Source organism: Dromaius novaehollandiae, chromosome 3 (assembly GCF_036370855.1).
Source record: "Dromaius novaehollandiae isolate bDroNov1 chromosome 3, bDroNov1.hap1, whole genome shotgun sequence".
NCBI lineage: Eukaryota > Metazoa > Chordata > Aves > Casuariiformes > Dromaiidae > Dromaius > Dromaius novaehollandiae.
This window is the reverse complement of record NC_088100.1, coordinates 4,764,910-4,788,946: the sequence shown is the minus strand read 5'-3', so window position 1 is coordinate 4,788,946 and position 24,037 is coordinate 4,764,910. Positions and strand designations below refer to the sequence as shown.

The 24,037-nt window shown below is 39.1% G+C and overlaps 1 protein-coding gene across 7 annotated transcripts in view; it reads right to left on the bottom strand.

The window, feature by feature from the left end:
* PKHD1 (PKHD1 ciliary IPT domain containing fibrocystin/polyductin) overlaps positions 1 to 24,037 on the bottom strand; it is a 272,244-nt gene that overhangs the window by 75,337 nt on the left and 172,870 nt on the right. For all 7 annotated transcript variants that reach the window (XR_010388155.1, XR_010388156.1, XR_010388154.1 and 4 more), the window contains 7 exons: positions 15,323 to 15,436; positions 13,445 to 13,532; positions 10,143 to 10,297; positions 8,198 to 8,350; positions 6,937 to 7,815; positions 3,933 to 4,101; positions 176 to 336 (listed from right to left, as the gene is read on the bottom strand). Coding sequence is in view for 4 of the 7 variants with exons in the window: in XM_064508296.1 (XP_064364366.1) it covers positions 176 to 336; positions 3,933 to 4,101; positions 6,937 to 7,815; positions 8,198 to 8,350; positions 10,143 to 10,297; positions 13,445 to 13,532; positions 15,323 to 15,436 (1,719 nt within the window). In the remaining 3 variants the exon portion in view is untranslated. The remainder of the gene's footprint in view (positions 1 to 175; positions 337 to 3,932; positions 4,102 to 6,936; positions 7,816 to 8,197; positions 8,351 to 10,142; positions 10,298 to 13,444; positions 13,533 to 15,322; positions 15,437 to 24,037) is intronic.

Genomic DNA, 24,037 nt, shown 5'->3' with positions numbered 1-24,037 from the left:
CTTCTGCAGTGCATCTCACTACCTCCGTCCTGGAAAGGCATCACACAATCTAGGACCACAACTATCCCAAACTCAGGCATAGGTCTCATCCAAATCCTGGGGATGCACCCAGGTCTCATGGGTCAGGTGTATCAAGCATGGCTTTGCAAGCACTCTAGACAGCACAAGGACTTACCAGCTTGGGAGTAGAACTGTGTCCATTCAAATTCTGACTTGGGAAAAACAGAAACAGGTGGTTCTAGGTCCAGGGTACCTCCATCCAAATCCTTGAAAAGCGCCTTTCTCGAACTTCTGCATCTCTTCTCAAGGAGCGTGGTGTCCTCAGAGGTATGTACACTGACAGTCAGGAGAAGTAATGTCATTTTGAGGAAGGCAGCAAATGAAATTGTTGTGCTGTTGTTTAGAAGGTATTTACACTAGCAGCAAATACTATTGCATATTCAAGCAAGGTTTTGGTATTTATTAGGTGAATTTGCATGCCCATTTAAAGAATGAAAATGGAAAATAAGAGAAAATGAATGAAAGCAAAGCATATCACTCAAGTTATGGCATACTCTGTAAAGAAATCCAATGGAATATTTATATTTTGGCAAAAAAGACTAATCTGCATGCTAGTTTTTCAAATTTTGGCTGAGTTTAGACAGAAAAAATCATCATCTTTCCAGTGTAGCTCCTGTCTCCAAATGCCATCCTCCCTTGGGTTTTTTTCAGGCTGTGTGGACCATCATGGCCCTTGGAGCCAGCTGTACAGTAGCATTTTGGATACCTCTGGTTCCCACTCGGATTTCCTGATTCAATAAATTTTGGTGAGACAACCATCACTATCCACATGCCATTAATTCTTGACCTGTGGTAAATGAAGCCATGTAGTTACTGGGCAAAGCAGAAACGTGCACTGGTTGCTACCACGCTACGTGGCCAGGAATGTTTCTGCTGCAGTAGTCGGTGCTAATAGGGGACTATGGTTGCCCAGGTATTGTTCTTCACACCCACTGAGTGATGAATTGTTTATTTTTGTTTTGTGTATTGTATATAATATCTTGTTTAAAAGCACTGGCTGTCCAGCAGAGAGGAAAGTACTTGTTCTTCTTGTCCTAACCTGTGTTCTCCCACCTGTCCCAGGATGGGGAAACCCTCTGAAGGGTCAGAAAACTGCACCTTCACAGGAGCAGGAGAAAGCATGAAGCAGGGTGAAATGGCAGAAACTGTGAGAGAGGGAGACAGCAGGGAGCACACATCATAAATAAAGGCTTGGAGGTTCCTGGGAGAAGCAAAGAGCAGATACACAGCTGAGCCATCAATACAAGTAAACTAAACATTTTCAGAGCCCCTCCTTCTCCTACGAGGCCAGCTGGCACAGTCTGTCCATGTGCATAGTATTAAACTCCCTTGGTGCCCACAAAAGCATGGTCACTTCCAAATTATCTAACTGGAATAGCCCTGGGCCAGCCCTCAAACTATGCCCAGGAGTTGTCTGGGTCAACGCTAGCTAGCCCAAGCCAAAGTCATGCCAAGGACCATCCTAAAAGTTGAACAGTGATGATATTCAAGTTCTGACGCCCAATTCCCTGTATCTATTTAATTTGCTAGTATAAACATAGCCAGAAGAACTGGAAGGAGACTTCTGCTAGGGATTCAGAAAAGCTCGCTGCAGCTCAAGGAAACACTTAAAGTTTCTAGAAAGAAAGCAAACTTGAAAGAGAAAAGCTATCCTAAAAGGACACGGTAGATAAGGGCCTATGTGTTTATAAACCCTATTTAGTTTGTTTTTTTGTTTGTTTTCTCTTGTACACATCAGTTTGCAATTGTCTCTGAAAAGATCATCATCCTAATTTACGTTCTAATAAAAAATGTTTTTGGAGATTCAGTGTCATTTTGGTGGTTTTGATGAGATTAAAGCAAAGTGCAGATGGATCTTACCTCAAAGCTATGCTTGCGACAGGGTTTCATTACCCAGTCACAAAGATCTGATAATAAGTGATTACTCCACCTACCACTGTCTCCCAACCAGTGATTAGCTATTTCTCTCTTTTTAATGGTAACTAACTTCTAAGAATAGAAAGAAACCATACTTTGAAAATAGGAATAACAAGTTAAAAGAATGTTATAGTATTAGTCCAAACCTAAAACCAGGACCAAAAGAAAAAAAAAGAACTCTTTATTAAAACTGATATTTCTATATTAAACTATAAATCTGACCTCCTATTACAAAATGTGATGAAATACAATGATTTGTATTCCAGCGCAGTCCCTGCAAACATGTTCAAATTGCTACATATATACTAAGTCTCGAAGAAAACTTAGATTACTTGAACTCAAGTTGGAAAAAAACCAATTATTGATATTTTTAATGAGTTCAGCAGATACAGGCAGAGATCTACAGTAATGTCAGAGAAATAAATGGGCCAGTGCATCCAGTCAGCACGACTCAAAAGGGGTGGAGAGCAAAGATGGTCCTCTGACTCTGAGAGCTAGTTCAATTCTTGAGGATATCAAAAGATCCATCATTTCAGTTGGTTAGGTCTACCAGTGGGACAAGCAAAGTGCTTCAAGCTCTTGCCATGATCCCTGATGTTTCTCTTTCACCTCCTGCTCCAAAGCAATCCCCACTCTCTTCTTGACAGGAGATATCCATCAAGATATTCCTGCAGGATACTAAAGCAGAACAATGAGGCCACAGCACGGATCAACCACAGTAGTTACAAAGGTGAGTTAAATAATTACATGCAGATAATGCATGAGAAGCACTAGAAGACCTAATCTCCCTCAGAGGTCTACCAGACTACTGAGAAAGAATTCAGTAATCCATGTGCATTCATCGTGTTTGAAAATCAGCAGCTCTTGCAGTAGACTGCGTATTCAGCAGCTCACTAGTAGCATAATATCATGGGATGGATACAAGGGTGAAACATAATGGGAGCTGACAAGCTGGACAGGTCTCAGAAATCTACACGCAAACTAATGCCCAGAGCAAAAAAACAAAAATACAGAATAAAATAAAAGTTCTGGCAGAAGGCTGGAGGGGCTTCAAACATTGCAGTGTGGGACACCTCCAATTAATTTTGACTGGCAAGTGGAGTCCATGCTGGATATTTTTGCTACTTCAAGGCTTTCCTGACATAGCCTCTATATTGTGTTCACCAGTTGTAATAAATAAATTGGCATGTGGTTTCCAATGTTTGAACTGCTGCAACCAACAGTGACTGAAGGTTGCAGATGAAGCTCTCTCCCTCCCTGCTTCGCGTTCCTCCACACGCAGCCAATATTCTCCCTGGGCATGAGCAGTCCTGGCACTCATTTGACATCTCACAGCCTGCCTGGTACTGATCAACATTCCTGATGTGATCTCACAGGCAAAAATCAAGCTCTGCTTCCCAGACCAAAAGGACACTCTCTGTCTCGGGGTTTTCTGCTGGAGGTCCTGACATTTTTGTGAAGCCTGAGGCCAAGAAGTCAGAGATGCTCAGGACAGAGTCTTAAGAAATGGGTTATGTGAACCTTGTTTGCTATACAAATGTTAGAAAAAGGGGAACTCCAAGAGGATTGGTCTGGAGATGCACCTTGACTAAATTTTTTGAACCTTAACTTTTCAAAAATTGCCCTAAACTAACAAAGGTTTTAGGGTTGGTGGGTTTTTTTGTTTGGTTTTTTTTGTTGTTGTTGTTTTTTTTGGGGGGGGGATTCAGGCTTTCTTGTTGGTTTGTTTGATTGATGTTTCAGCTTGTTCAGTTTTGCCAGACAGAAGCAGTACAAGAGCAGAGACAGAAAGATGGGTCTGCTCTGTAGCTAGATGTCCAGTCTAAACTAATTGTTTGTACTTTCCATCCAACAATAGAGAAAGAGAGATGATTCAAACAAAAGTACCTCTTAAAACTGGAGGTACTTTTTAGCATCAATAATTGAAAACAATACTTAAAAATGGAGCATATTACCTTGCTGGTGGCTGATGAAAGTAGAACTTGTCCTTTTCATTGACTTGTAACATCCTTGATCTCTCTGCTGTGATAAGAGACGCGACTCCTAACCGGTCAGCATTGGACATGATGCAGACATCTCTGTCTTCACTATAGCAGCTCTTTGTAAAACCAGTAAAGGTTACTTCTGGCAATGATTAAGGAATACGAAGCAAGGAGAAGTGGTTAGATGAGTGAAAGAATTCGAGTGCGAAAGGCTCTGCTCTATGTCCTATGTTAAATTGCTATCGTATATATGTATAAATCATTTTTAATCAGACTTATTGCATTTGTCATAGACCTTCAGTTTTCTTTAGACTGTTCCATAGCAGAAGTTACATCTTAAGTTGGCATAAACCAAATCAGGCCCATGGAAAATGCAATCAAAGAATATGTTAATAAGTGAGAATGAAACACAAGCAAAAGGAACTAATGGATTTTCATTGGAATCACTCAGAACCAGTTTAAAGACAAGCTGCCATTGATGGTATGTCCACCTGCCATATCTAAATACTAGATGAGGTGTGTCCAGTGACACATACTTGGCTCTAAGCACTGCTTGCGCAGTGCCAATATATATATATGTAACAAGACTATTTTCTCCTTGGGATTTTGTCCCTGAAATTTAGCAAAGGTTTGTATCTCATAGGCTGGCTGCTATAACTAAATCTTCAGAATTTCAGACTAGGACTTTGTAAAAAATTTGATTTATTTCTGGGAGGTCCACAAGTATTAAATTTACTACTTCTGTATTTCATGTATATGTATTTCCTTATGCAATGTTTGTATTGCCTTGTCTGTACTCTTTTACTGTATTATGTTTTGGATTGCCATCACAATTCTATTCATTCCAGAAACTGGTTCCTCTGGACAGGCCCTCCGAATTCCCTTCATTCCTAGATTATCTTGAAGATCAGCAGAGTTATTAATGTTTGTGAGGAACCATATTTCAAAATTTAGGTTTGTTTAGAGGAATGGGTATGTATGAAAAGTATTTCCTGGTGCTCTTGCTGGATTTGAGTAGGATGCATAGATTTTAAAATATTGCTCAACATGTTGAATAGTCACAATGTCTTTCATACTGCAACAGAGTGATTGTCCCACAAGGGTACATTAACTAACAAATTATATAAATGAAGGACCTATTTATATATGGACACTTTGAGCAGAAAAAGGGAGAATTACTGTTTTTAGAGAAACTATTCCAGAAGATCTTTGGCATGGAATCAGATCGGGGGGATGTGCAAACTTTGGCAAATAGTCCCTGTTTACAGAGCGCTATGTTAGTTCTCTGTGCTGCATAGAATGGAGAGGAACTGGAATAACTTATCAGAGCATGAATCCTGAGGATATTTAGGGTGTGCTCTGTAGGAAATTCCAAACTCTTTCAGATCAAGGAGTTAAAGCTACCAAGCCCAAGGGATTCTGTACAGATTTATTGTTTACAGGCTTCAGTGCTTTGATAACAAAGCTAAAATATAAAGTTCATGCATTACGATATTGCTAAAGAGAAATACCAGTACTTGAAAGGGAAGGATAATGATTTAAATATGAATGTACGAATGACTGCACAAATGGAGGCACTGAACAAATTCAGGCCTTAAAGCATAGCCTGAGAGGAGATGAGGCTGACAGGTGTCATGTTCTGCAGACAGAAATGCACAATGCGTTAACAAAAAAGAAGTTTCTTTCGGAACGGTGTGAACCACCAAAGCCATTTCAACTCTAAACCGCAGTATTTCAGGATACAATTTGGATTCTCTTGTAGATCAGACTGGAGGAGGCTAATGCATTATCTCATCCTCCTCCCCCCACTTCTTGTTAAACCATCTTCAGCTAGTGAGTGTCATCTCTTCAATGAAAATGCCATACTTGATTATATGAGCATTACTTATCTTTCTCAGCATTACATAGGGTGGGGTTTTTGTTTTTTTGTTTTTTTGATTTAAAGTGAGCCTGCTGCCTTCACTGGAACGAGTTGGGATTGTTCATGTGATCGAACATCTGAAGAGTAGCAAGCAAATTCTTACTTCCACCATCATATCTAGAGGTTATCAGTCCCACAGCTCAGATGCCATCCTGTACCATGCTGCCTTCCAAGTGTATTATAATTATTCTTCTTTCTATTCCTTTCAAAGGAATTTTAAAGGATGTACAAAACTACATTGAGCAAATGTCAATTCTGACCTGAAAGTAAGCAGATCAGGAGTAAGAGATGTTTTTTTTCAGAGTTGAGAGGCCTAAATTCAAATCCATGCTTTGCCACAAGTTTTCCATGACACCCTGGACTAGTCTTTTTGTCTTCTCTACCTCCTTTATTCTTCAGTAGAAAGGAGATAATGCAGTTTCTCACAATAGTGGGACACAGTGAGGTATAAAGACATGAAAAACTGTGTGGTATTTAGAGCCTACTATGGGAACCATCTACCTAGGTTCTACTATTATGCAAATACTATTCTGGGAACTGTAAATTTCATTTCAACCAGAGACTCAGGATACAGAACTTACTTGTGCCCTTCTTTTACTGTCTTAAAGTTACCACCTTAAAATAATAAAAGTCATGACTGTCTGTTTCTATGCAGCTGTAGGCATTACACTCTGTACAAATTCTATACAAAGTGTATTAATTCACTTCTCACACTTGGTACATTTATTAGCTAGAGAGAGAAGTACCTGAGAGAAATGAACCAAACGGAATAAAAAATAGTAGTACAGAAAAAGAGGTGTGTTTGAGGGAAAAGGTACAAAGCAGCATGTGACAGAATTACCCTGCAGCCAGTTCAGGAAGGAAAAAATACCAAGTAATAAGTTTTTTAACCATATTGAACTCAAGAAGAATTCTGTTATTGATTTCATCGGTGCTGGGATCTTCCCACCATATCCATTTGTGGAAGCAGAAAACTCCACGTTTAATTGGAAAGATGTCACTATTCAAGACACAACCTCACCAGAATAGCCAGGCCAATAGAAGTAGAAGACCAACCTTTTAGCTTCATGAGTCCTGGTAACGTTGGACAATGCCCAATTTTGTGCCATGGGTCATCTGGCCTTTGGCTGAACGTGGTGGTAAATGTAGGCCATAGAATCCCAACACGGCCTCTGCGGGGGTAGTACGGTGGTCGATCCCTGGAAGTTAGATCGGCTGAGAGAGGTTGGATCCTGTCCTTAATGCAGTCGAAAGTTGAGCTTGTTGCGACAATGACAGAGTTTCTAAGTTCTATGTATCTTCTCCCCGTGTGGCACTGCTCAGCATATAGACAGTACACTACTGACATGAGACCTATGGTGTTGTCCACCAGCACCACATTGTCCACAATGACACTGCTTCCAAGGTGGAACATGATACCATAGTCGTAATTCCTGTAGGATAGAAATCCTGTGATTTTAGTGCAGGTCTGAAATCCGTCTCCCCTGTATAGATGAACACCATGGAGACTTGAATGGGCCACATTTTCACTGCAATAATCTTCATCAAGCAAGCACTCTTGACCCCTGATATGGAAGGCAATCCGCTCAGATCCTGCCACAACATTGCCGTGGAGGGAGACACCAATGACAAGATTCACCTTGATGCCAGCAACCCAGTTTAATAACCCTTCTGGCTGCCTGCTCAGAATGACAAGGTTTCTGATGAGAGAATGATTTTGCCCTTCCAGATCAATGCCAGGTCCAACTGTGTTGAACACCATGTTCTCATGCAACAAGATCCCATTGCTCATGACTGCTTTAATGCCACCTCCGCAGGTACTGTGAATGCTCGATGAGACAACCAACGATCCTTGGGTTATATTCCTGAATTCAATGGCAGAAAGCTGAGGGGGCCCAAAGTTCAAAAATTCAATATTTAAGAGTTGGAGGACACCTGCAATGAGATAACTATAATGAGACAGAAGCTTACAGTATTACCTGAGAGCTGGTCAAAAGTGACACATGTTTAGACACAACACAGGCACATAACAGCAGACAATGTTTGTCAGTGCATTGCCAGTAATGGGCATTTCTTCATAAATAAGTATAAAGTTAGGGCAAAAAAGAAAAAGAAAAAAGCACCCTACCGGCCGCTGGACAACAATTCCTAAATATATTCCAGTGTTATTTATGGAATGTTATCAGTACTTCATACGTGTTGCACCGTTGTAGTTTGTTGAGAATCGTATAGCACATGCAGATACATACACTGTTGGGACGGTCCTGTCTTGGGCAGAATTGGACTGGCTGTACGAGGACAGGTGAGTCTCAAGTACCTTCAAACTCTGTTCCACTGGAATCTCTAAAACGTCCCACCATCATCCTCCCAGCACAGGCCACATCAGACTTGATCTGCACGTTGCGTGTTAGAAGCCCAACCTCTGCAGCCAAAGGGATGTGTCTACCATCTTCTGTGTCATGGGGACGCCCTGCGGAGTTTCAAAAGAGAAAAAGTGATAAATGTCTATCATATCTATAAACTAGTGCTTCTGGGGACATCGAGCCTGACAGCTGGTGCACGGCATCTCTGCAGAATCTGCACTGACATTCAGGTATGTTTTTCCTCCAGCACAGTCTACATGCATCAACACAAAAGCATAAAGGCCACCTGTCCATCAAATATTCACCAAGAGCTTAGATTTTACCAATTTATTTTGTTCTTCACAAAAGAAGGTGCAAAATCTATTCCCTACAGTGTGCAGATGCCAGATCAATGAATAGATTCACATTTCATTTTTCTAAGCTATATGTGCAGGAGATATTCTGCACCTATGCAGCGACTGTGCAGGTTAGAATTCATCTCAGGTAACTTTAGACATATACAGATCCGATCTAGCTATCCAAAGTGTTTTTTATGTATAATGGAGAGCAATAAGCAACTCTTCAGTGCAACTCATCATCCATTTTATACATCTACTTTAGGATGAGATGAAATGTAAGTGAGCAGCATGTATTCTTCTGAATGCAAGTATTTAAGTCACCCTTAGTTCTTCCATCAGTCTCCTTTTCTTCTCAGCTATGCCTTACAACTGCTGTAGAGCTCAGTATGTACGTAATCATTTCACCTCAGGATACACTGACTACATCTATACTAGATAACAAAAAAGGCCCAGAAGTGCTCTGGGTCCAAGGCCAACTGGCAGGTTTCTTCTCTCCCTTCCAAAAAAAAGGAAGACTGTGCCCTAACTACTGGAAATGAGGCCTAGCCCATGCTATCCTTTGAGCTACACTCTTTGGAAAAATGCTAGTTGGCATACCAAAACTGTGCCAGGGAGGCTGCTGCCAATTTAACACTATGGATGATTGCAGAACAGGACTTAGTCCCAAGAGATGTTTAGTTTAGTAGCATAGATACAGCCATGAAAAACACTCATAATACCCCTGAACCTATTCATTTGTCACACTAACTTTTGTGGCTACCAGCTTCAATAAAAGCTGAGAAAAAAAACATTACCATGCATTAAAAAAAGTCCTACTGCCTTTAGAGCCTTGGAATTGAAATCACTGATAATAATTATTTTTTCTTGCTACAGAAATGGTAACAGATTTCTTTTATTTGCAATAATAAAATTAAATAAATTATCAATAGTGAATCTCTTCTTACACTTAAATACACATGTCATGTAATCTGTACAGGAAATAGAGCTATAGTAGATTAACAGATAGAGGTACCTCTCTGTGTGCATTATATACATATTTTATTTTCATTTATGCATTAGATTACAAATACATCAGTTTCATGCTATAGAGGTGATCACAATTTTTCCTTTGAAATTTCATGAAAGCTTCATTTTCTGGAATTTGAAAAAGGAAGTTTTGTGAAAATTTCATTGGTTTTGACACACTACAGAAATTGCATAAATGATCTAAAAGTCTGCATTTAAAATTTACATTAAAATTTTAATTATTTTCTCTCTATGTTAACCAGTTGTAATTATACATATGAAAAGTTAGGAAATTTTCCAAAAATTCTCATCACTGAATTAATTTTATTCCAAGAAATTAGTGCTACAATCACCTATCTGTGAAATTTTGAACATCACATTGCAGTATCAAAACAAGAAAAAGCATACAGCAAAAGAAACAAAGATATATCAACAAAGTAGAATTGATCTTGGAGATATATGAAATGGAAGGTCAGTGCAAAGCAATACAGATTGGCTGATCAGAAGAAGAAAGAACTCAGAAGAAAATGCTCTCAGATGGCAAAACATTTCTTACCAATATGTCTGTGGAGAAGGCGTTCATGAATCCTGATGCTATGACCATTTACTTCTTTAAGTGTAACTACTTCAGCTTGGTGGGCTTCATAAGAGGAAGAGCTGATCACAATATGCCCACCATGATTCCAGTCCACTTCATTCTCCACCAAAATTCTGCAAAGCACAGATATTAAATTTGATGTCATTACATTATGAGAGAATTATGCTCACAGGTTTCCTATAAAGAAAACAATAATCTTGCCAAGACAGATCTCAAAAACAAGCTGCAGGGTGTGCTCTAGGAAAAATCCCTTAGGGTTTACTGCATTCAAACTAGATAGGATGAAATTCACCCTGAAATGCCTGTTTCACTCCACTAATAAGGGTAAAACAATGTATCTGGTTCCAGTGTAGAGCTGTAGGGCTCAAGCAAGTTGCCTGACAAGGACATGTCATACCATTTTAGGAGCCGGGAACATCCTACTTGGCCTCCTGCTACTGGTCTGAAAAGTCCATGTTTTTGTAGGTGTTATATCATATTTGCCAGTGTGTCATGGATGACTCAGATGCTCCAAATCACTCAACGCTAGACACCTATATCTATAAAACTGAATTGATCTTCTGCCTTTAGATGGATGGCTTTTTTTCTGCAGGGTGAAAGTCAGCTCTGGACTTCGACACCAAAGCTTCCACTGTTCCATTCTTTAAGCTTCCACTATAGCTAATGATACTGTCAGGAGAGGGCAAAAGCAATTCAAACCATTGAATTAGTCACATAGAGCAGGATGTGATTGCCTAAATATGGGCACCTATTGCTATTTGAGATGAACCAGGATAGCCAAGACATGGACTGGCAGATATGACAAGACTTATAGGAGACGCATTTCTGGAGAGACGTGTGGAGGCCATGGAAGCCAGGGCATCTCAGATGAGCCCAGAGGCTGTTTCGGTACCTGATTCCTTCCTTTAGCAGCTGTATTGCCCTCTGGGCTCCAGTGACTTGGACTCCAGTGACTCAAATGGGAGCTTAGATACCTCTTTAAACACTTTGCACAGACACCTAAGTTTATGTGTTTTAATCCTGAACAGAATCCCTCCCTTTGCATTCAAAGCTTTTGGCTTTATACAGAGAAAGTAAAAGCATTTAGCGAAAGCAAAATGGATTACAATCAGTATTTATATATACCTGGTAAATACCCAAAGGGTACTGTTACAAGGTGGCTGGTTCTTGCCAGGTGATGATCTCCTCAGCTAATTGCTGAGGTAATAGACAATTAAATAAATTCAGAGAATGAGTCAGCTTGTGGTGTATGTTTTGGACTTTGACACTTTACACGCAGCCACATCAGCAGTTAAATCTTAAATCTAGGCCCAGGTATACAATCCAATAAAAATTCACCTCTTGTGAACGTATCAAACTTGCCTCCCTTGACGCCTGCATTTCAAAGTCTAGTAAAAGGAACTGCAGAAGAAAGCATGGTTTGTATGAGACACCATCTAAGTTGCTGATCTGATAAAATACTAATTTAGATTTTCAATGCTGTCCCCCTGCGTAAATAAGTAATTCTTTTTGAAAGGATCAGTCCTTCTCTGACTCATTTGATGATTCATGTTGGAAAATTGAAACGCATCTCGGAACACTTAGAAAGATACAACTGCTTCTCTCAGTCAATAAAAAAAAAAAAAAAAAAAACATTTCCTTTAGCTTTCATATTCTAGCACTGACTTGCCTGTTTCCTGTGTTTAACCACATTAACTCCGATCTGGTTATTAGTAGGTCTGGAAAAAAAATCTTTTTTTCGAAGGAAACAACTGTTGTTGCCCAGTTTAATGTAGATGAATGAACTCCAAATACTTGTATCTCAACACCTCATGATATTTCATATAAAACATCTGGGCAGCAGGCCAGTAGTAGCCTGGATCCATTTCATCCAAGCATTTAGCTGGCATGCTTCAGTCAACAATCTACTTACCCTAAACTCCCATCCTAATCAAGTGAAACAGAAGAATTTCCAGGGGGTGATTCTGATGTTGCATCATTTGAATCATCATCTGGAAGTATCTGTCTCTCCATGGACTACACAGGAATCCTAAACAATTTATTTACACTGGACACTCAACTTTGGGAGAGCTACCAACAAATGAATCCTGCCTGTGAGGTCTTTTTGTCCCCATTCCCCATCTCTCCAATGGGTTTATAAACACTTCCTCAGCTAAGCACCCACATTTCACCTCTGCCTATAAGGGAACTCTTCCAACCAGTTTTTGTTAGGCATGTTTGTTTGATTTTTTTTCTTTGAATACATGCCTTTCTGTTAAAAATGAAGTATTTGTCAGAATTACAGCAAAGGGCAATGAAAATTTCATGTAAGACAGAATCAAGAATGAGAGCTCCAGCGGCGGAGGTATCAAAACCTGCTAGCGGTGGTCAGGGCACTTTCAGGAGAGACCCGCATGCAGACACATTCTGCGATTCATGTGAATGGTTTGAACATCAGGTCATAGAAATGCGTTCGTTTAACAAGTGGCTGTGACAACTCCACTTAACCTGCCTTAAGAGGCAGTTCAGGCTGAGCCTAGACAGAGGTGGTTGCTCATGTCGTTGTGTCACTGCAGGGGCCACAGCAGCTTACAGAGCGAGAGCAACAGAGGAGAGGAAGGTAGTGTTTTATGCTATTTTGGCCACTTGTTAAATGAAAACGTGTGTTTACTTTGACAGCCTCATATCCCAGACAAATACCTAACTCTCCAGGTTATACAATTAGCCTTACTTTCTTTGAGCCAATTAATATTTAATTACATATATATACGTATATATATGTATATATACACACAAATATATATATAAGAAGACTCTAACAGGAGAGATTAAGATGTTCACTCCAGAGGCCACTTCTTAAAGCACTGTTCATCTGAGTTCTGCTTAAATCAGAGATGACATTTAAATACAGGTCTCTTAAACCAAAATGAATATCCTAGTCACCAAGATATCAGCCATTTTGGAATGCATCTTTTCCTTTAAAAGTGAAATGGAGAGGGAGAAGACAGGGAAGAAGGGAAGGAGGGAGGAAGGAAGGACAGGATGACAGAGGAAGGAAGAATAGAATGAAGGCAGAATATCTTAACTTCATTAACTTTAGAACTAAAATGAATCTAAAACTGGTATAATTTTCTTGCAAGACGTAACATGGTAATTTTTTTTTCTGCCTAGCCATAGATTAAACAATGTCTATCACAAAGGAAAATGGCAATACTAATATCAATCATAAGCACAGGAGTCCAAACTTGGTATCTGGAGGCATATTTTGGGCAAAATACCACCTTTCATTGCCAGGTGCAATGTTAGTTCCCAAGTGTGTCCAAGACCTCCCAGGATAAGCACTATGAATTTGCACCTTTCCATAAACCCCTGGAACAAACAGAAACAGGAGGTCAAAGGTTAGGAAAGAGAAAGACTTCAGCTGAACTGAACTCATAATTAAATGTAACAAAAACTTTATGTATGTTAAAACATGTCTCTATGTTTTATGAAACATGTAAGAACACCACATAGTTTCCATTTGAAATAGAAAGTGAACTAGAAAAGAGTCATTAGTAAAGTAGAATGGCCATTAAATGCAAAGCCAAGAAAGGAAGTAGTTCAATATTTATAAATATTTTCTTGGCAAAAATTACACAAAAAGTTGATTGAAATGGAAATTTCTAATTAAAAATATTTATTTTGATAGTAACTGCCTTTTGATTATTGAAAAATTTTCAGCTTGTTCTCACAACACTTCTATGAAATGGTGCATTGAAAATATTTTGTTTTCTATATCTCATGTTGGACATAGTCATACATGTTAAGTAGAAATATTTTAAAATGTAATATTAAACTAGAACCATAACTTAACATCTCCTCATGCAAATGCTCAGCATAGTATCTATCAAAGCATATCCTTGTATTCTGTGGCAAACATGGGTAATTTGACTCAGATTATCCCATAAAGAAAGAGGTTTAAAATAAGTTGAATGATCTTGCATTTGCTGTGGTTTAAGAAGATGATGTGAACAGTTGAGAAGTTTCATTTCTCTCATGATACCGTGCTAAACTGCAGTAACTCATCTATCTGATTTTCTAGCCCCTAAAATCATAAGAAACCAAATTTCTAGTTACAGTTATATTTTATTTCCTAAATATATTAAAAAAAAAGAAAAACTCAGAATACATTTCCTTTGTCAGTTAGCTTTCTGTCCTGTCTTCCCAAGCATCCCATTTAGCTGTTTGCTAGAATTTCCTGGTCAGTGTCTCAATGTCACTATCAGAAACAGACTGGTAATTTCAGTTTCTTTCTCTGAATTGCTCTAATATTCTACAAGTCTAGATCCTGGCAATGTCTCTTGATAACACTTTGAATTTCTACAGTGTCTTTATAAAAGTTCACCAATGAATAAAGTCTTGTAATACCTAAGTATTGTTTAAAACATGTTTTAAACCATGAAAAATGAATCACACAAAAGTTAACTTATCCTTTTGACCATGGTCATATGAGGAGATGTAAGAGTTAAACCTTCTGCTGTCAATCAATATGGGTCCAAATGTTTGGAAGTATTTAAATTTGGGTATTCATATCCAACCAGTAAGCTCTTGGATATAAGTTGTCCAACTTTAGTCAGATGTTTAAAAAGAGTCATATGAGTCTAAGCTCATCATCCTAGGCTGGAAACTCTGAGGGAAATATGTCTCATCCTGAGAGAGAGATCAAAGGTAAGTGAGATGAAATGCCCTCTGGAAGTGTGTATTTCTCTCTACTTGATAGTGATTTTAGTTTGAACACCTTTGCTTTGACAGCTACTTTTCACAAATCTAAAACCTAAAACCTAACCATGGACAGGTCAAGACTAAACCTATGCACATATATTTGACTCCTTTCAAGCCCTCTCCAGTTTCTCATATAAGAATATCAGGATTTGACACCTCACTGCTAATTCAGGAGAACCCTTGTTCACTTCTGTCATTTTTTTCCTGAAAAAATCTCCACAAAATCTCCAGGATTTGACCTGGTAAAATGGAGACTGTAAAAGTAATTGATAGCTTTATCCCCCAAAGTATGTGTACCTTTGTTAGATGTTTTCCTATATGACATAGTAACAAGCTCAACAGCAGCCGATTTAGCATAAGATCGGTTTCCTACAAAAAGGTGAATTCTTGTTTCATACCAATAGTTCCTGGGTGAATATTTATTCCCTCCAGACGATCACAGTAAATTCCCTCAGATGCCCGAAGAAGTATCAGTAATTTTAAACTTCTTTCTAGAGGATGCTGAAAAGAACCTGCAATAAAGAAAAAAAAAAACAGCAACAACCCACCACAGAGACGTTAACTCCAACATTTCATCAAGTGCTGAAATTAAGAGGGAGGGGAGAGTGAATCCAAATTTAGACCCCCAAAAATGGGAGTCTAAAGGAGTTTGCCCAAGGTTACAAGAGGAATCTGTGGAAAGACAGCTGATTCCCTTGCAGCTCCCCAATCTCTGAACTACCATTTCCCTCCTCAGCCTGTTTTGCCCTTCTACTCTCTGCTCATATATAACTGCACCAGTTCCTAGATAATCATGAGTTCTGCAGCCAGGATAAGTAAATGCTGTCTCAGACCAACCAAAAAATGTTAATAGAGCAGGGGAAGAGAAAAACTCCAGAAAGTTTTGGTGTGTGCCACGTTGCTCTTATCTTGTGGTGATAAGTCTGTACAGTAACCTGTATTCCAACTGTGACTTCATTTATTTCACCAAGGGTAGTTTACAGTTTCAGAAGAAAATGGCCCAGCACTAAACAGATACTAGACAGGAAAAAGTAGGACAGTTTTTGCCCTGGAGAAATGTATGCGGAGTCCAGTAAAAGAGTTCAGCGTTCCTTTAAAATTAGAGATTAAATCAATTATGCAACAGAAAACTGCAGCAGATGTAGAACTGAAAAATATATACATATCTGTACAAAATTAGCTGGCCTGTCATGGTCTTTTAATATTGAAAAATTACTAGTTTGGAAAATAGAGACGATTTTGTATCCTAAAGAAACATTCCTCCTTAAGAGTATTTTTAAATGAAGTGCAATCAATAATAAATGTGTTGCTCCTCACCAGCGCCTGACAGATATCTGTGGATATTTAAATTCTCTGTAAAGCTTTTAAATGTGTATAAGACAAACACTACAAGACCTGTGGCTCCCCATCTAATATGCCTCACACCAGCGAGCTGGTATCTTCTCTGGGGACACGGAGGGAATTCAGCCCTTCATCACCTGTTTTCCATCTAATCCATCTTTGACCTTCTTGTTTAAACTCCCATAACTGTGGTTTGCATGGAATATCATCAGGAATTGGGTCATAACCAAATACTAGTTTCAGATCAGAAAACTAGTGGTAAGCACCTTCATCACTACTGGACAAAGTTAAATGAATATCTGGATAAAGCAGCAGAAGACTTGTGTAAAGAGACATGTCTAGTTTTGTGTGCAGAATGATTGTCTCCCCACTTCACCCTCGCAGCAACCTGTGTTTAAAGTACTCAGCCTAAACATATCCAACACTGAATGAGCCTGCAATGAAATTATCAGCTGCACTGAAGACCCAAGAAAGACTCTGCAAAATTCTTTGAAGAGTTTTGTATTGATATTACAATGTAATTCACAAATACCTTTTCTCAATCACAATGCTATCCTTTTAAGGAGGGCTTTAATTAATTATCATTACGAATTATTATTGGTATTATTATTTTTCTGGTAGATACAAAGTGTTAACTATTTCTTCCTGATAAGTCAGTAAAAAATAGCCATGTGATATATCCAACTCTCAGCTTTCACTTTAAGGCCATTTTTAAGGTAGTTTTCTAGGCTTAATGCTCAGATAGAAATGCTTGGAAATGTGAATTGTAAAAGCTTGAATTGGAAGTTATCAGTTCTCAAAAAGAAATAGGTCTACTTTTATCTAAATCTGTGATTTTTAAGCCCTGAAAAGCATAAGAATAGGTTAGGGAACGTTACTCTTGTTAAAAAAAAAAAAAACAAACTATACACACACACACACACACACACACACAAAAAAAAACCAAAATATAAACAGAACAAAAAAGAAGACAGCTATAATAAAACTACTCATAATAGCTCACAGTCAGACTAAGCCCACAAAAAAATCTAAAAAGGGGAAGATAATGGTCACAGACATGCTTCAGTGGCTGCAAACTGTAAATAGCATATGACACAAGAACACAGGAGATATCTATGACCAGAAAAATTACATTTTCTTTAAGTATACTTAGAACAAAAATAATCCTAATAATTACTTATTTACAATAATAGTACAGTAGTTTTATATCAATATATTTAAATAACTTGAATGTAAGTGCTACAGAAAAGTTGACCCAGAAACTCATTGAACTTTTGAAAGGTGGACTTTTCAGTAAGTTTTGGATCACTCATGATGTGTCACAACACTTGAAGAAAGCTAATATTCTGCCAATATTTCAAACAAACATAAAAGTAAGAGACCCAGCTAATTACAGGCCTGTCAGCTTGACATTGATTGCAGGGGAAAAATAAATAAAAATGGAAAGTCCAACCCGAAACACAATTAATAAATCATTAAAGCTGGATGATATAATTAATGCCAATCAACATGGCTTTATAGAAAATTAGTCCTGTGAAATTTCCTTGTTATCATCTTTTGATGAGATTACAAGTTTAGTTGATAAAGATAATAGCTTTGATATAATTGGCTCCTCCAAGGTATTTGACTTAGTAGCACAAAACTTTCTGATTAACAAACTATACTGGTACAACATGAATATGGCACACTTTAAATTACAGGAGGATCAGCTGAAATGGCGCTTTTACTCAAGCAGGTCTATTTCTCATCTGTTCTTGAAAGACCTGTGGTATGCAGTGCTTCTTGAGTGATCTGAAGGACTATGAAGATATTGGAAGTAAGCAGATAGATTGCTACAAATGGGGAAAAAATAAAGAGAAAGGCCAGCAAAGACAGATATAATTTAGGAGTGAGAAATTGGGGGGAGAAAGTGGGGAATGGTTAAAATCCAGTAAGATAGGTCTTGCAAAGGAAATGCAATCTGTATGAGTAAATGGAGAACAAATTAAAAATAAGAAAAAATGAGCTGAAAGGAGCAAGCTAGGTAAGGTCTGAGATATGTGTTTTGGCTTAGTCAAAATACAGCCCTACACAGCGGCTCATGAAAATGAAGATATGGAAAAGGAAGCTACCTCAGCTTACTCAAAGCAAAATCCAAAGTAGTTAACAAACAATTCATTGAGGCTGGGTAACTTTCATCACCATACGAAATAACTATCACATGAAATCACAACTCCTGTAATAAGTTGTTTTGATAAAACTACCAAGTTGCCCTAAAGCAGCAATCATAATCTCTGCAGTTCATATGTGAAATATCTGGGCTTTAAATGCCTATCATCTTTGAACTCTGGATATGAAAACTTTAGGTGACTTGCCCCACTTTCATGTGGAGAACTAGTCTTACAGGCATGTCAACCTGTCAGATTGGCTGTCCTGTGTGTGAGAGGCACAGAAATGGTCCCCACTTCATGCTCCTATTGCTAATTGAAGGCTCATCAATTTGACCTGGGCGGCCTGATGGATCACAAGGTGAAATGATAAATCACCACTGGCAGAGAACTAGGAAAAAGGTAAGTGTGACCAGAAGTCGCCAGAAGCATCTAGTGAGACGTGCAGGAAAGTTGAGGAGGTACTAATGCCAGCGCACACAGAAAGAAAGTAGAGCTTTCATCACCATATGAAATAACTAGCATATGAAATCACAGCTCATACATCCTCTTTTCCACATAGAAAGTTTATCTAGAATTTGAAGGGTTTGCTCATCTGTCCTGATTTGCCACTTATTTGCCAGTCTCGGCAGAGCTTCTGAGCAGCACTTTGACCACTCTGGAAATCTGAGGCATTTCTTAAGCACAGGCAGAGTTTGATTTACTGGCACATAGGTAAGAAGCATGCAGCTTCCTAGGAGCTGGATTTTCAGCACAGGCACTGCTCAGTCATTTAGTGCCTTCACTGTCAGTCTGATGTTTGACTTCAAGTCAAATGGCCTCACTGCAGACATGAACTTCTGTGAAGGGCAGGTTGAGCTGATGTCGTTCCAGGGAATGCTGTCACCATAACGTATGCACTGTGCAGCGCTGGCAGCCAGAAAAATATGATATTCCTGTGGATAACAAACAACCTGCACTGCTGATCAAGTCACCATTGATTACATATTTTCCTGAAGATGTGTAAAGCGCAAGTGCCTCAACTGACACACAGTTCTGTTAGTGCAGTGGCTTAAGCTGATTCAAACTCCTTCATCAGCTCCAGCCACTAGAGAGGATAATACTCCATCATCTTAAAATACAAAATAAAAAAACAAAACAAAACATGAGAAAACAGAGAAAGAGGTGTATCTTTTCTACATGGATTTCCTCTTATTCTAGACTGCAACCTGGATCTAGTTTGCTTTTGGATTTCAAAAGCATTTTCCATTGTTTTCACATTTCAGTTTGATTCCAGATGTTCTTCCTGATAGTTTTTGTCATGTTTTTTTCTTCTTTTTCCATATCAAATCTCATTCCATTCTTTCCTAGAATAGTGGGTGTTTCCTCCCTTTTAGCCTTTCCTTTCTTCACAACACAACACGGTGCAACAGCTGTTGTATATGAGCAAGGAAATCTCTGAGATAAGATCCCCACCTTCCACTGGCAAATAGACTTTGCTAAAGCATGTTGCAGTGACCACGTCTAATATCAGCTTTGTGTTTCCTTAATCCAAACCTTCTTGGGTTCTTCCTGCCCAATTATTTCAAAACTGTAGTGTGTTGTCACCAGAAAGTCTGAAGAATTTTTAATCATGGTCAGTGCATAGCTGGATAGTCACCTAGTGTTGGCTTCTCCTTTTCCAGCTGTTCCATCAGATGTCCAGGCTACACTCTGCAAAGATGGAGCCTGTAAAAGTAGCTGCAAACAAGGAGGCATCACATGAGTGGATGATGGGTGGATTGGCAGATAATGCTGCCAAACAAATGGAAGAGATAAAACAGACAGACAGCTGTGGAGTTGGGGCCAGCAACCGGGAATGAGAAATGAATGTCCACGGAATAAGAAGTGAGACATGTGGGAGAGGATACAGCTGCCTAATTATGCATGCCTAATGCCATCTGAGAACCCTAGGGCATCCAGATCCACCATGTAGGTTGGCAGATACAAGACTCAGATCAGTGGGAGAGCAGTGGCTTTTTAACTAGAATCTGTAGGCCAGGTGGGACACCTGAGTGCGCTCAAGACGATACAAGTGCCCTATATTTAGGTAATTGAAGCCTGCTCCTAAGGAGATTCACATACCTACATACAAGTTCCTTCACGCAAGTTCCCTGGGTGTCCGAGCTAACAAAGAACAGTCGGTGCAGTCAGTGGAGCTAGAAAGCAATTTGCTCTGAAGTAGGTATCTATATTATCCAGTCCCGCTGACTCCACTGGCTGTATTGACTAGACCTACATTGATATAGTGAGGACTGAAACACTCAGCTCACTTGCTGGCCTCTACATGTAACACCTAACTTGGGTATCCTAAACATGTGAACCAAAACCATCCTTTAGATGATCAATTAAAAGAAATCAAGTGGCTGGGAAAGTGCAAAGACCAAACAGATGGAGGCCAAGAGATGAATTGAAGGGGATGCAGAAACAATGAGCTTTTCAAACACACTCATCCTATTATAAAAAATGAAAAAATGCTCTCAGTACATCCATAGTACTCCATCTTCATACACAGAAGTTGTGTAGCTGAGTAGGAATGTTATGTGACTGCAAATAGGTTGGTACTCTAAGCCCACAGAGAAAGACGAGACCTACACAATAGAGGCATTGGAGATATTGGAGAATGCAGTCCAGTGGTAAGATTCACTTGTGCACTAACTGTTGTTACAAGGCTGAGCAGTAATCATCACTAACACATGGTCATCTCATGAACCGCAGTGATTTATCCTTTGGGAACTCAATATGGGCATTCTCACTAGTTCTGAAAAGAAGGGAAATGAATGTATTGGAGCTCTCCTACCACAAGCAAGATAAGAGACATCAGAAGTGTCTGGGGCTTTGTCTCTAGGCAGTGAAGCCATGAGCTAATGATAACCTTAGGCTTCTTGCCTGAAATGAGTGACAAGACTGACAAACCACCATCATTAGATATGAAAAAGAGAAGAGAGGAGGAGAGGCAAGTTGAAACTAAAATGAAAAATCCTATGCAGATAATTACTTAGCAGGTTCTACTACAAAAAGCAAAAATAGCCTGCCAGCAAAGAACAGCTGAGTACAATGGAATTCAGGACAAGTCCAATGGACTAATTTGTGAATTTTCTGTAGCCTTAGCAGGAGTCGAGAGCTTTGTTCAGCAGTAGAACAGGGCACTTTCAATGCATGCCATCTGCACTTTAATGCTGGCTTATAGGTTAAAATGAAGGAGTTACCCTGCCATGGAACTGAAAAGAAACCTCTGAGATATCAAGCTCAACATTTTCTTTCTTCTTCCAATACTAGTCTGCTAATGATGTTTAGCAAATCACTTAACATCTCTGAATCTCAATCCCTCCTGCTATAAACTGGAGGAGAAAAAAAAATTAAGAATTCTTTTAAAGTAGAGAAATACAAAAAGCTAAAAATAAATGGTGTTTCTAAAATGGCACTGCAAATACCACCATCAAAAAAGAGACTTTGAAAGTTTAAATCAAAGAGAAAAGCTCCTTATCTGGAAGCTAGAACTACTAGATGAGAGGTAACCAGAAATTCTTCCTGGATCCAACAACAATGAACAGCTTGGAGCACCCAGAAAAATTGAGACTGTAGATAGATCCACATATTTTACTTCTGTTGTCCCAGGGCTCTGACAGAGTTCTTCTCTGTCCTTTTCAGAATTTTAATCATCTCACCTCTCCTGGTGATCTGGTTGATCATAATCCATACTGACCATAGACTATACCATATACAGAAGAGGAAAGTGTGGTAGACCCTCCAGGATCACAGGTGTCCAAAGGATTCTAACTAATCAGAGAACTCTCACTGCATTTCTGAAAGTCATGGGGCCTTCCAACATGCTAACTCATCGTAGTTTTAGTGCAACTTATCATTTTATCAAAAAGTAATCAGGATCCAGTTAATGTTTCATGAACTCCACTTTTACATGGATTTTTATTTTTTCCTTTGTTATCTATTTCTCATCTCACTGGGTTCCTATGTGCTTATGGTTGTGTTTTAACCATCTGACTTTTTTTTTTTTTCTTCTCTCTGCAAGTAAGGCAGGTGCTCTTAAGGGCAGCAAAGTCCAAGTCAGATTTGTTTCCAGAACTGGTCATTGTTTTCTAGTAGTTTGTTAAGCAAAGCCATGAACAAAAGATCCAGGCTCTGCCAGAGAGTCTTCATTTGGCCCAGGTCAGTCAATAAAAGGCAATGACACGTGGCCAAGGATTGCTGCACTGAAAATGGCCCAGAGAAGTTACACAACAGGGAGGATCTGGGGATTTGGATCACATGATCTCAGCCTCAGCTCCTGCTCAGGCAATGCTGAATGCTGATGTCCACATCTATTAAATTTGTTTACTAAACTGTCTCATTATCTATTTTGTGTCAGGATTTCTTTAGGGTGTGGTAGAATTGGACAGATGGGCTTCAAAACCTTCCTTCAGGCATGGAACAGTCAGGATTGTACAGATGGGCTCCAAGAAGTTACCTTTAGGCCTCAAACACATGGGAAAAGAAAGAGGAAGGGAAAGAAATGTTCACTCCCAGTTTTACAAACAAGCATAGAAGCCAGGATAAGATGTGGGAAACTTGAAGACTTTCTACCTACCTATCATCTTCACAGCTGAAGCTAAAGCAAGAGTATCTCTCCAGGAGATGCTGGACTAAAATTCAACAGCTGCGAATACCTGTTTGGCTTTTAATATCATTACTACTCACAGATATGCTGGAGGGGAGTTCATGCAGCAAAGAAGTGCCTCAATGTTTCTTAAGTGTTTTTAGCAATGAAAACATGCTTTTTCATAAAACCAATAAGAAACCGCATTTAAACTACAGAAGACTGTAAGTAAGAAATGACTGAGATTCTTTTAAGCGTATATATATTGACCTCCCAGATTAGACTTTCAAACCTTTTTTTTTTTTTCCAAAGGAAAACACAGGGCAGTGAAATAACTCTTTTTGCCAGTACTGTATTAACTAAACACTCCCTTGAGATTAACAACAAACAAATATTGGAGCAGGCTTCCTCAGGAGGTGATTACACAAACAAATTCTCGTTTTAAAGTTCATAAAACCAATCTTGGGAAAGGTCAGGCAGTGATCAGCAATGTGATCCCAGCATCCTAAGGATTCCTGCGAGCAAATACAATGCCTGGCTTTAGGAACTTCGATATTTAAATGGAATTATGCAGGTAATTACTTTTGTGGAGAAAAAAACCTGATCCTGTTTGTTGCGAATAATGTGGAACAGCCCCAGTGACATTGGAGACTAACTCGAGAGCACTGGAGGTGGCATCCCTGCAAGGTAGCACCTCCGTGAAGTCCTGGTACTCATCCGTGCAGAGGGATGAGAAGAACAAATGCTATGAATCCAGCTGTGCCAGCTTTATGTCATAGCAGGATTTCCAGGCACTCTGGGGATTCTTGGTCATTTTATTTTTGTTAGTTTTAAATACCTCTATGACACTTAGTAGATGCCTCACTAATGTCCACAGACACCTACCCCTGCCTGAACACGGAATAAGGGAGAATCTGCCCTGAGGAATTACAGCCTCATAAAGCAGCCCCACATGAAGTAGGAAGGGCTTTTATATACCAGATAAAATCTGAGCCATGATGAAATCAAGGGGA